This window comes from Dermochelys coriacea, chromosome 26, assembly GCF_009764565.3.
Source record: "Dermochelys coriacea isolate rDerCor1 chromosome 26, rDerCor1.pri.v4, whole genome shotgun sequence".
NCBI lineage: Eukaryota > Metazoa > Chordata > Testudines > Dermochelyidae > Dermochelys > Dermochelys coriacea.
Window position 1 is genome coordinate 15,624,830 of NC_050093.1, and position 12,116 is coordinate 15,636,945.

A 12,116-nucleotide genomic window follows, 5' to 3' on the forward strand; every position below is an offset into this window, starting at 1 on the left:
TCTGTGACTCCAGGATCAGACTGTCTGTCACAGCTGCACAGAAGCGGTGTGAGAGGAAGTGGGGAATGTTCTTAATGCTTTGAGTGCTGTGTGTGCCTCAGTTTCCCACTGTGCTGCATGTTTACTAGGTGTTTGTGGTTGCAGAGGGCCAGGTGTGACCCCACCTGAATCCTGACAGTCTGGGCACTTTGTAACTTAGCACCTGATGGCCCCAAGGTCCACCCCATGGTGGGAGCCCACGGGAGGGCTGCAGAGAGACACGAGGTGATGTGTTTGCCCAGAAAAGAAGACAAAGGAAGGGGGAGGGCGGGCTTGGAGGTGATACAGTGGGATCTGCTGGGAGGGGTGGAGGGTGGGGGGCTTCTGGACTGGGGACAGAGCAGTGTGAGCCCACCTGCATTGAGACTGAGCCAGCATGGGCTGTGCTGAGACTTTCTAGACTCGAGGCCCCTGAGCACTGCCTGTGCTGTGACCAGATGGCTGGCGATTGCTCCCCTGGGTGTGGCAGCCCAGCCCGAGTGGATTCCCTGAGGAGGGGGCTCCCAGAGAGAGACAAGTGTGGTTCCAGGAGGCAGCGGTGCCAAAGGGCCTAACCCAAGACAGACAGTGCGACCCCCGGGGAGGGCTGTCACACTGACAGGGGTTCCTCCCCAGGACAGTAGGGAGCTGATGGAGTACTGGCCTATGAGTCTGTGACCCTGTGCTACACCCCAGCTTTTAAACAGCCCCCGGGGGACTCCTTCAGCATGCCGGCCCCCTTTTCCTTCAGGGTGGGCCATGGCATCCCAGCCCTCCTGCGTTGCACCCGGAGCTCTGCCCAGTGAGTGCGGCCAAGCCAGATGCTGGGCAGAGCCTCGTGAGGCCCAGCGCAGCCCCGCAGGGTGTGCATGGACCCCAGGCAGCCTGTCCCAGCAGAGCAGGGTTGATTGGTCAGCTGGGCGCAGGCCGGGCACAGAGACTTGAAGGCTGAGACACGGCCCTGCTGGCCAAGCCGGTGCCCCCCAGCCACGTGGCTCTGCCTTGCCGGCCAGTTGCCCATCCTGCTATGGGTCGGTGTCAGCCAGGCCCTAACGCCCTGTTCACCCTGCCCCAGACAGGTTCCTGACACACACCCACCATGGCTCCTGCTCGGCCCCAAGCACAGCTTTTTAACCCTGTTGCACCCACTGGGTAGCAATGCAAAGAGGGAAACTGAGGCACACATCAGACTCAATTAAAAATACTGTAGAACAATCCCACTTTGTCACATTAGATATGGCAGGGGAACCTGCCTGCTAACTGGTGTCAGAGGGGTAGCTGTGTTAGTCAATGTGACGAAGTGAGGGATTTTTTTTGTTTTTTCCTTGTTTTTCCAATGGTTTGCATGCAGAGGGGCGTGGGACTCAGTTTCCCTGGGTGTTACTGGTTTATCGAGGTGATGGGAGGGGGAGTTTGTTGTTACAGAGGACCAGCGAGGGAACTTGGGACTCCAGACAATGCCCTGGAGAATGGAGACCCCAGCGACTGGTGACCGGGAGGCCCAGCTCAGGAGTCGCAGCTGGGTCTGGCCAGTGGGAGGACAATGGGCTGCAAAGGAAAGACCCTGGTGACCTGCCCAGCCGGTTCCAGCCAGAGGGGCCAGAGGACAGAAGAGGGGAGAGGGGGCCCAGGTGTCATGGAGTCCCCAGGCGATGCTCTGGAGCTGCTCCCTTTGAAGCCAGTCAGGACTCTGGGGAAGTCTCCTTTCAATGAGCCGCCTGTCTGCAGGACACCCAGCTCACCCAGCTTCCACCTTCCTGGGTCTGACCTCCGAGCATTCAGCATCCTCTGCCCCTCTGTGCGCTTCCCACAGCGAGTCTGCCCAGGCGGGGTCCTGGGGAAGCCAGAGGGTCCTGCCCCCCAACTCCGCAGTCAGACGTGACTCTCAGCCAGCCAGTGAAACAGAAGGTTTATTAGACGACAGGAACATGGTCTAACACAGAGCTTGTAAGTGAGCTGTAGCTCACAAAAGCTTATGCTCAAATAAATTTGTTAGTCTCTAAGGTGCCATAAGTCCTCCTTTTCTTTTTGCGAATACAGACTAACACGGCTGCTACTCTGAAACAGAGCTTGTAGGTGCAGAGAACAGGACCCCTCAGCTGGGTCCATTTTGGGGGGCAGTGAGCCAGACAACCACCTCTGCACTTCACTCCATGTCCCCAGCCAGCCCCAAACAGAAAACTCTCTCCAGCCCCCCTCCTCTGGGCTTTGTCCCTTTCTGGGCCAGGTGGTTACCTGATTCCTTTGTTCTCCAACCCTTTAGCTCTCACCTTGTAGGGGGGAAGGGCCAGGCCATCAGTTGCCAGGAAACAGGGTGTCCAGATCCCTGCATATACCTGCCCTCTGGGGCTCTGCAATGATCATACACCCTTATCCCATCACCTAGATATTAAAGAACTGCCTAGGGGAAACTGAGGCACCCCCACAATATTCAGAGGAAACATTAAGAACAGTCCCGCTTCATCACACCAGGCGACCCTGTTTACCTGGATAGAAGACAATGGACAGAGTGGGGCTTAGGGCCGGTGATCTCAGATACCCAGCGGGGAAGCAGAGAGGCTCGGGACTGGAGGGAGGGAGCAGGCAGAGCCCACCTGGATGCAGGGGAGACTGGGATGTGCTGTGCTGAGGAAGGCCGGGCCTGAGGCCCTGAGAGTTTCCTATGCTGTGTTCAAACGCTCACTAAACCCTCCTGTTTTACGCCGTTTGAGTGTCACTCCAGTCTAGAGAACAGGGGGGGCGTTATTCTCTCTGGGAGTGGAGGCCCCTGGGGGTCCAGAGCGAGTGGGCTCCCTGGGGGGGCCCACAGCAGAGAGAAGTTTGCTAAGGCTCGGAAAGGTGCGGCTCCAGGAGGTGGAGAGGCTTAAGCCCCGAGAGAGAGTGGACCCCCAGGAAGGGCTGTCTCACTGAAGGGGGCTCCCCCCATGGAGCACAGAGGCCAAGAGTGGGCACCATCTGTGAGTCTGTTGCAGTCTGTATCAGCAAAAACAACAAGGACCCTTGTGGCACCTTAGAAACTAACGTATTTATTTGGGCATAAGCTTTTGCCCACAGGGTTCTAGCCCACGGAAGCTTATGCCCAAATAAATTTGTTAGTCTCTAGGTGCCACAAGGACTCCTCATTTTACGTGCTAACTGGGGCGCTCTCTCTGTTCGCGCTCTGTCATTGCTGGCCCCTGTTCTGACCGGACGAGGACAGGGCAGGCACTGCTTGCCCACTCATTGGGTGTTTCAGTGCTGGGGCTGTTTCCTTCCCAGCCGGTTGCCCGGTCCATTCCTGGCACATGGTGGTCTTTGCTCCGGCCACCTTGCTCCGTTCTTGGCCTGACCCGGTGACGACGGGGCTGGGCTTTGCTGTGGGCCCTCATGATGGAGTGCCTCATTGGGGTCCCCAGGTAGGTTGGGGGGTCACTGGCTGGGGGGCCTGGAGATAGCAGGCTGTGATCCCCACTGGCTTGTCCCTCCTCCTGCTGGATCCATGGGGCGCCTGCCCAGAGCTCCCTCCCACCCTTCCCCCTTCCCTGCACCCCCGTTTGCCCTGCATGGAGCTGTGGGAAGAGGATCTGACTTGAAGGGGTCCTGGATCAGGGAGGGAGAGCCCGAGATGGGGACTGAACAACAAACAGCAGAGCTTCAGCATGCAGCCCTGGCCTCCCAGGTCAGCCTCTCCCCCGCCCATTGCTGCTAATGAGATGCCACAGCCGGGGAGGGGGTATTTCTCTGCCCTGGGGCACCCTGCAGGATCAGGCCTTAGCAAAAAGATTGGTGTGGAGCATCCAGGCTGTATCTGGCTGAGCCGAGCTGAGTGACATCCCTGGGAACAAGGCCCCAGAGCTAGCAGCATGAGAGCAGGGACTGGGAGCTGGCAGGTGCGTCTGGTCTGGGAGGACCAGCTGATGTCAGCTCTGCAGCTGGGAGGTGGAAATGGAAGCCAAATCCCACACGCCTTGCGGAGGAGCTGCTGTGGGGATGACACATAATGCCCTGTTATAAACAGCTGTCACACCCCACTCCAGAGGTGGCTGCATCTAGTGATGGGAGAGGAGGCAGCAGGGGGCTGGGAGGGTCAGCGGACAATGACCCTAGCATCATGGGGTGAGATCACAGAGACGTTAGGTCGATATTGATCCTTTATTGTCCAAAGCGGGGAGGAGAAGCGAAAGTCAGAGGCGTTAATGCTGCCATCCCAGCCATCACATACCAGGGGGTGCAGTTGGAGCTGGGGGGGAGCAGGGGGGCTGACGGTTCCCTCTGGGAGGCATGCCCTGAGCTAGCGGAGAGAGCTGCCCACTCTGGATGTGGGTGCACGAGTCCAGGCCTGGAGAAAAGGAGGAGAGGGGTCAGTGCGTGCTAGCAGAGGTGCTCCCGGGTGAGGGTGCAGGGTGCAATGGGGGACCATGGGGCTGGGCTGGGCTGGGCTGGGCTGAGAACCCAAGGCCTGTGCCAGGGATCTGATGGCCAGAGGCACTGGCATGTATCTGGCCTGGCACAGTGCTGCCCTCCCCCATGAACACCATCACTAGCAAAGGCCCCCCCAACCCCTGCCTGTGGTGCTCACCTCATGGCCATGGCCAGGTGTTGGTGCCAGAGCTGGACTCTTCTTGGGTGGGCTCCTCCGGCAGCTGGCAGGCATCTGCATCCTGGGGAGAAGGGACACTGCGTCTCCGAGGGCATTTGCCAGCATGGGACTGCGGGAGGAAGGTGCCCAGGGCCCCCTGCAGTGGAGGGGGGGATCCCGGCAGGGGGCCAGGGATCCCAGTGGCTGGGAGAGGCAGGGAACTCAGTAGTGTGGCTGGAGGTGGGGGGGCCCAAGGATCCCATTGTGTGGGCGGGGGGGTGGGAAGGGAGGCATTCCAGAGGCAGGGGAGGATGGCAGGGGGAGGCCCGGGGACCCCAGCGGGGAGGACAGGGTGACAGGTTCCCTTCCCCCCCCCGGGAGCTTGGCCAGTTTGCCATAGCGATGTCCTCTAGGCCATGGGCCTGATCCTGACCTCTCCCTGGGCTGGCCCTGCAGTGACCCCCTATGGCCCCACAGCCTGTGCAAGGAGCCACAGGGACCCTGGGCACTTGGTTCCCCCCAGCGACTGGGCCATGGACGAGGTTTGTCAGCTGCTGCGAGCGAGGTCCCAGTACTGCTCCCTTAGCTCTGGCACTTCGGGTCCGTGGGCAAAGAAGGGGCCCTTTGTGCATTGCCACCCTCCCAGCCTGCCGTGTCTGGGGCAGAGCTGTGGGCACTGCCCATTCTGAGGGGGGTGAGCAGGAACCCAGGCCCACTGAGGGGCTCAGTGGGCCATTTGCCACCCTCTGGCCACAGCCAGGTGCGGGGAGAGTGGGAGGGGTGCTGGCATCACCCCTGCCCTATCTCTGCAGCCTGATATCTTTGCCCCCCAGCTAACACTGATTCCCTGAAACTCATTTCACAGGATGGTATAGCTGCTGGGGGTGGTTTGTAATTACTCCCCCAGCTCTTCTCGCTGGCCCATCACCCCCTCCAATCTCTTACCCGACAGGTGCTGAGTGGGTCCTGGGGCACCCTCAGAACCTGCAGCAGCCTGGCTTGGTAGGTCGAGACGAAGTCGTTGCACTGCAGGGAGACGTAGAGCCTGGCTCATGCCCCCTGCTTCACAGAGGTATCGACTGCCCCCTCCTAGACAGTGACCTCACTGACCCCCAGCTCTGCCCGGGGAAAAGAACCCGGGAGTCCTGGCTCCCTCCCAGCCCCCCTGCTCTAACCACTAACCCCACTCCCATCCCAGAGCCAGGAATAGAACCCAGGAGTCCTGGCTCCCAGCTCCCCGTGGCTCTGACCCCTCGGCTCCACTGCTCTCTCACAACTGGGAAAAGAACCCAGGAGTCTTGGCATCTAAATCCTCCCCAGCTCTAACCACTAGACCCCACATCTGAGCCAGGCTGGTGCTTTTCTAACATGTACTTCAGCCCCTGCCCCCACAGCCCTGCTTGGCACGGATGAGTCCTCTGGGGCGCTGTCCCACGCCCCTTGCACCTCCCGTCTCCTAGAGCCAGTGGGGGGCTGGCCTGTGGGACCCCGAGCAGATCTGAGCTGTTCTACTGACCCTGGGGGAATCCCCGAAGTGCCGCTTGCATGTGCCATTCAGGACGTCTCCAAGGTCCCAGCCAGGCCTCATGTGCTGGAGGTCAGGCTGGGCCAGGCTGGTGAAGGTCAGGCAGAGGTCACAGGCATCTCTGGGGGGCACCAGGCCGCCTGGCACATGGAAAACAAGGATCTCATCCTCTCCCCTCTGGGGCATAGTGCCTGCCCCCCGAGGCCCTGCCCTCTTCTCCTAAACCCATGGGGAGAGTGCCCACCACCCCAGGGGCCCCTCCAGCAGCGGGTGGGAGCAGGACCAGCATAGTCAGCTCTACGGTGCTCTCCTCCTGACATGTGGGGCCTGGCCGGGGGCTGAGTGGGCACTTGGGGCCAGGGCACAGCCTTCGGGCAGCAGCTGTCATTTAGAGCCACCCCAAGGCTGCTCTGCAGTACAGGGGTGCAGCCGGCTCGCAAGCTGCCAGTGGCACCGATTCCGGTACCTGCTTATCTCCCCCTCCCCCTGGGAAGGACTCCAGTTTGATCCCCACTCATTCCCCCCTGCCACAGGCACCCCAGGTCTCCCTCAGCTGCGGGGGGGTCTCCCCTCTGTCCTGCACAGAGCATGCGAGCCCATGCACCCAGGGATCAGGCCATACCCCCACTGGCCAGGGCGACTGGCTCAGATTTCTCTGGCGTTGTGCCTAGCAGGGACAGCAATGGCCCAGGCTGGCAGCAATCGGCTGATGCCTCCTGGCTCCACAGCAGAGGGAACAAGTGGGAAAACCTTGGGTGGGTGCGGATGCCCGGCACATCTTCAGGCTGGTACAAATCTCCTTGGGGTCCTGCCCGTCCTGCAGCGCCTGCATGATCTTGGATTTGAACTTCTTCACCACAGAGCGGCAGAGGGTCCGCAGACTCCAGCCCACGACCCCGCACAGCTTGTCCTCGGCCTCAGTGATGGAGTCCTGTGTGACACCGGCCCGGCTCGGGGTTAGGACAGAGCGCGGGATGTCCCTCCACTGCCTGAAGGGGGCGCTCGCTGGGCCCCGCCCTGGCACCACTGCTGCGACTGCCCCAGGCACTGTCCTTGCAGGATGTGTCATCTCTACGTGATGCTGGGCCTGGGGAGGGGCTTCCCCTGCCAGGGGACAGACACGGGCTGTGTATGGGATTGGGGGAACCCTGACCCCAGGGGGCCATGTGGGTGGCAGGTGGAGGCGGGGACAGTAGGATCCAGACCCTCCTTTCCCTCCTGGTTGTACCAGGGCATTGGGTGCTGCCTATGCCCCCTGGCACCTGTGGCAGACTGTGATGGAGCAGACGCCTCCTGCTCCCCACAGACTCCCCACAGACTGGTCTCAGAGCCCACCTGCTCCTCTCCCACCCCACTCCCCATAGGCGCTGGAGCCAGGGGCCCTGGTGTACCACTGGGGAGATCCTCCCGAGACCCAGGGAGGCTGGGCTCAGTCCCTGGGCTGCCCCAGGGCCCTCACCTTGTCGGGGTCATCGCCGACCATAGACTTCAGCTTCTTCATGATCTTGGTGCAGATGGTGCACTTGACTGAAACGGCCTGCTCCTGGATGCGCCAGCCCTGCTGTGCCAGACACAAACCCGGGGTCACCACCCGGAGTGCCCCACATTACCCTGAGCCCCCTGCCCGCATGGATGCATCAGTCTCCCAGCCCTGAGCCCCCTGCTCCCCACGGACTCTCAGCCTCCCAGCCCTGAGCCCCCTGCTCCCCACGGACCCCTCAGCCTCCCAGCCCTGAGCCCCCTCAGCCCCCTGACCCCCACTGCCCCCTCAGCCTCCCAGCCCAGAGCTCCCTGTCCCCCATGGATGCCTCAGCCTCCCAGCCCTGAGCCCCCTTCCCCCCACAGACCCCTCAGCCTACCAGCCCTGAACCCTCTGCCCCCCATGGACCCCTCAGCCTCCCGGCCCTGAGCCCCCTGCCCCCCATTGCCCCCTCAGCCTGCCAGCCCTGAGCCCCCTGCCCCCCATTGCCCCCTCAGTCTGCCAGCTCTGAGCCCTCTGCCCCCCATGGACCCCTCAGCCTCCCAGCCCTGAGCCCCCTGGCCCCATGGACCCCTCAGCCTGCCAGCCCTGAGCCCCCCCGACATCACCCAGCCCCCTTTGGAGCTGGGATGGGATCAGAGCAAGGGGCGCGCACCCCCAGCTCACCTGGGGCATGTGCTGCTCGAGGAGCTTGCAGTCGTGCTGCCGTCCACACTGAGCTGCTGTGCCCAGATCCCTGCACCAAAACTCAGGCCCCAGCAGGCATTGCTTGGGGACCAGCTCCTGGGCACAGAGGGCTGCAGAAAGAGGGGCACAGCAAGGAACAAAACCGGACTGGGTTGGGAGTACGGTAGCTGGTGGGACTTATTTATTATATGTTACAGCAGCACCAAGATCAGGGCCCCACAGTGCCAGGCGCTGCCCAGACCCCAACTGAGATCAGGGCCCCGTCATGCCGGGCGCTGCCTAGACGCCAACTGAGATCAGGGCCCCCTTGTGCCGGGCGCTGCCCAGACCCAACTGAGATCAGGGTCCTGTCATGCTAAGTGCTGCCTAGACCCCAACCAAGAAACTGAAGAATTTGAAGCCAAGGGTGATTCAGTGATTAGTCCAAGAGGGCTAGGATGTAGACCAGAACTGAACCCAGTTCTCCTAAGTCCTACCCCACTGGGCTTGGGTCAACTCGGTTTGAGCCGGTGACGGACATGACTTAGCCAGCTCCAGAAAAATCAGTCAGGAAACCAAGGGTCTGGAATAGAGAGATCACCTTGGTTGCTCCCTGAGGCACTGGTGCCCCGGCCAGGGCACTGCACCAGGATTGGCTGCAGCTGGGATCAGGGGGGCACCTGGCCAGAGCGCAGCGCTGGGATTGGCTGCAGCCAGGATCGGGGTCACCTAGTGTGATCGTACATCCCGTTTTGGCCGGGACAGTCCCTTTTTTGAGCCCTGTGCCAGCCATCCTGACTTCTTTGGTGAAAGGGGGCATTTGTCCAGTTTGTTCCTGCCGACTTGATCAAACGGGACAAATGCCCACCTTTGTCAAAAAAGTGGGAGCAGGGGAATGTGTGTGTGTCTGACGGTGAGCAGAGATGCCAGTCCTGCACAGGGAAGAGGGCTTGGGCGAGCAGCTGGGGCCACCCCCGCATGGGGAGGGGTGGGAGGCTTGGGGTAGCCCAATGCAGTATCACGTTTTCCTACTGGGAAATATGGTCACCTGGTCACCTGGCCAGGGCGCTGTGCCGGGATTGGCTGCAGCCGAGATCGGGGCACCTGGCCAGGACACTGTGCTGGGATTGGCTGCAGCCGAGATTGGGGCACCTGGCCAGGGTGCTGTGCTGTGATTGACCCCAGCTGGGATCAGGGGCACCTGGCCAGGGTGCTGTGCCAGGATTGGCTGCAGCCGAGATCGGGGCATCTGGCCAGGGCGCTGTGCCGGGATTGGCTGCAGCTGGGATCAGGAGCACCTGGCCAGGGCTCTGTGCCGGGATTGGTTGCAGCCGAGATTGGGGCATCTGGCCAAGGCGCTGTGCTGTGATTGGCTGCAGCCGAGATCGGGGCATCTGGCCAAGGCGCTGTGCTGTGATTGGCTGCAGCTGAGATCAGGGCATCTGGCCAGGGCGCTGTGCCAGGATTGGCTGCAGCCGAGATCGGGGCATCTGGCCAGGACACTGTGCTGGGATTGGCTGCAGCCGAGATTGGGGCACCTGGCCAGGGTGCTGTGCTGTGATTGACCCCAGCTGGGATCAGGGGCACCTGGCCAGGGTGCTGTGCCAGGATTGGCTGCAGCCGAGATCGGGGCATCTGGCCAGGGCGCTGTGCCGGGATTGGCTGCAGCTGGGATCAGGAGCACCTGGCCAGGGCACTGTGCCGGGATTGGCTGCAGCTGGGATCAGGAGCACCTGGCCAGGGCTCTGTGCCGGGATTGGTTGCAGCCGAGATTGGGGCATCTGGCCAAGGCGCTGTGCTGTGATTGGCTGCAGCCGAGATCGGGGCATCTGGCCAAGGCGCTGTGCTGTGATTGGCTGCAGCTGAGATCAGGGCATCTGGCCAGGGCGCTGTGCCAGGATTGGCTGCAGCCGAGATCGGGGCATCTGGCCAGGGCGCTGTGCCGGGATTGGCTGCAGCCGAGATCGGGGCACCTGGCCAGGGCGCTGTGCCGGGATTGGCTGCAGCTGAGATCGGGGCATCTGGCCAGGGCGCTGTGCCGGGATTGGCTGCAGCCGAGATCGGGGCACCTGGCCAGGGCGCTGTGCCGGGATTGGCTGCAGCCGAGATCGGGGCACCTGGCCAGGGCGCTGTGCCTGGATTGGCTGCAGCCGGGATCGAGGCATCTGGCCAGGGCGCTGTGCCGGGATTGGCTGCAGCCGAGATCGGGGCACCTGGCCAGGGCGCTGTGCCAGGATTGGCTGCAGCTGGGATCGGGGAATCTGGCCAGGGCACTGTGCCGGGATTGGCTGCAGCTGGGATCAGGGGCATCTGGCCAGGGCGCTGTGCCGGGATTGGCTGCAGCTGAGATCGGGGCATCTGGCCAGGGCGCTGTGCCGGGATTGGCTGCAGCTGGGATCAGGGGCACCTGGCCAGGGCGCTGTGCCGGGATTGGCTGCAGCCGAGATCGGGGCACCTGGCCAGGGCGCTGTGCTGGGATTGGCTGCAGCCAAGATCAGAGCATCTGGCCAGGGCGCTGAGCCGGGATTGGCTGCAGCTGGGATCAGGGGCACCTGGCCAGGGCGCTGTGCCGGGATTGGTTGCACCCGAGATCGGGGCACCTGGCCAGGGCGCTGTGCTGGGATTGGCTGCAGCCGAGATCGGAGCATCTGGCCAGGGCGCTGAGCCGGGATTGGCTGCAGCTGGGATCAGGGGCACCTGGCCAGGGCGCTGTGCCGGAATTGGTTGCAGCCGAGATCGGGGCACCTGGCCAGGGCGCTGTGCTGGGATTGGCTGCAGCCGAGATCGGAGCATCTGGCCAGGGCGCTGAGCCGGGATTGGCTGCAGCTGGGATCAGGGGCACCTGGCCAGGGCGCTGTGCCGGGATTGGTTGCAGCCGAGATCGGGGCACCTGGCCAGGGCGCTGTGCTGGGATTGGCTGCAGCCGAGATCGGAGCATCTGGCCAGGGCGCTGAGCCGGGATTGGCTGCAGCTGGGATCAGGGGCACCTGGCCAGGGCGCTGTGCCGGGATTGGTTGCAGCCGAGATCGGGGCACCTGGCCAGGGCGCTGTGCTGGGATTGGCTGCAGCCGAGATCGGAGCATCTGGCCAGGGCGCTGAGCCGGGATTGGCTGCAGCTGGGATCAGGGGCACCTTGCCAGGGAGCTGGGATTGGCTGAGTCAGGATCAGCTGTGCCTGTACATGGCAGGAGGCTCCCCTGCGGTGGGTGGGCCCTTGCCGTGCTGGTAACTCCCTTGTATTGTATTGAGGTGAGGCTCATATGCCCCCAGGGGCAGAGATAGAGGAGGCAGGCACTGCTAGGGCAGTTGCCGGGCCCTCGGGTGCTGGCTTGGGGAAGGGTCTGATTCTGCCCTGGGGCTCCCCCCTGTGCCCCCCCCAGGACCGTATGGGGGAGGTGCCCCTGCTGGTGACACCTGCCAGTGGCTGCTTACCTGAGCCCAGCCAGAAGAGCAGGAGGAGAGGGGCCATGTCAGCTCTGGCAGGACACTGCCTGTGATGTTCCCTGCCCTGGTGTATAACGGGGCTGTGGCCTGCCCCCCCCCCCCCGTCAGTGTCACTTCCCCCCACCCCGGCCCTGGCCCCGCCCTTATCTCTGATCTGTGGGGTTTTGCCAGCCCCGAAGCTGCTCAGCACATTTCCTGCCTTGCTCTGCAGGCGGGGGAGTGACAGCAGCCTTGGGCCCTGAGCCCCTCCAGCCCTGCCTGGCATCAGGGGCACCCTCTGGCCTCCACAACAGCCATGCCCCTCCATGTCTCATAGGCCAGTGCTGGGGTGGGGGGTTGTAATGGGTGCCCAGGCTCAGTGCTCTGGAATGGCTCTGACTGGTTCAGACAGGCCCCTCTGGCAGTGTGACATCCCTTGGGGTGCC

General features: G+C 62.8%; 1 protein-coding gene across 3 annotated transcripts; it reads right to left on the bottom strand.

The window, feature by feature from the left end:
- Positions 1-4,135: 4,135 nt before the first annotated feature.
- Positions 4,136-11,763, bottom strand: LOC119848748 (prosaposin-like). Of its 3 annotated transcripts, XM_038384934.1 has the most exons (8): positions 11,680-11,763; positions 8,248-8,378; positions 7,561-7,662; positions 6,852-7,032; positions 6,093-6,241; positions 5,522-5,602; positions 4,577-4,658; positions 4,136-4,336 (listed from the first exon to the last, which is right to left on the bottom strand). In XM_038384934.1, the coding sequence occupies exons 1-7, from the start codon at positions 11,714-11,716 to the stop codon at positions 4,578-4,580; spliced, it is 762 nt and encodes a 253-aa protein (XP_038240862.1). In that variant the 5' UTR covers positions 11,717-11,763; the 3' UTR covers positions 4,136-4,336; position 4,577. The 3 variants fall into 3 exon arrangements, with proteins under 3 accessions (XP_038240862.1, XP_043359003.1, XP_043359002.1); XM_043503068.1 differs by lacking the exon at positions 6,093-6,241 and having other exon boundaries at positions 7,561-7,659; XM_043503067.1 differs by lacking the exon at positions 6,093-6,241.
- Positions 11,764-12,116: the final 353 nt, after the last annotated feature.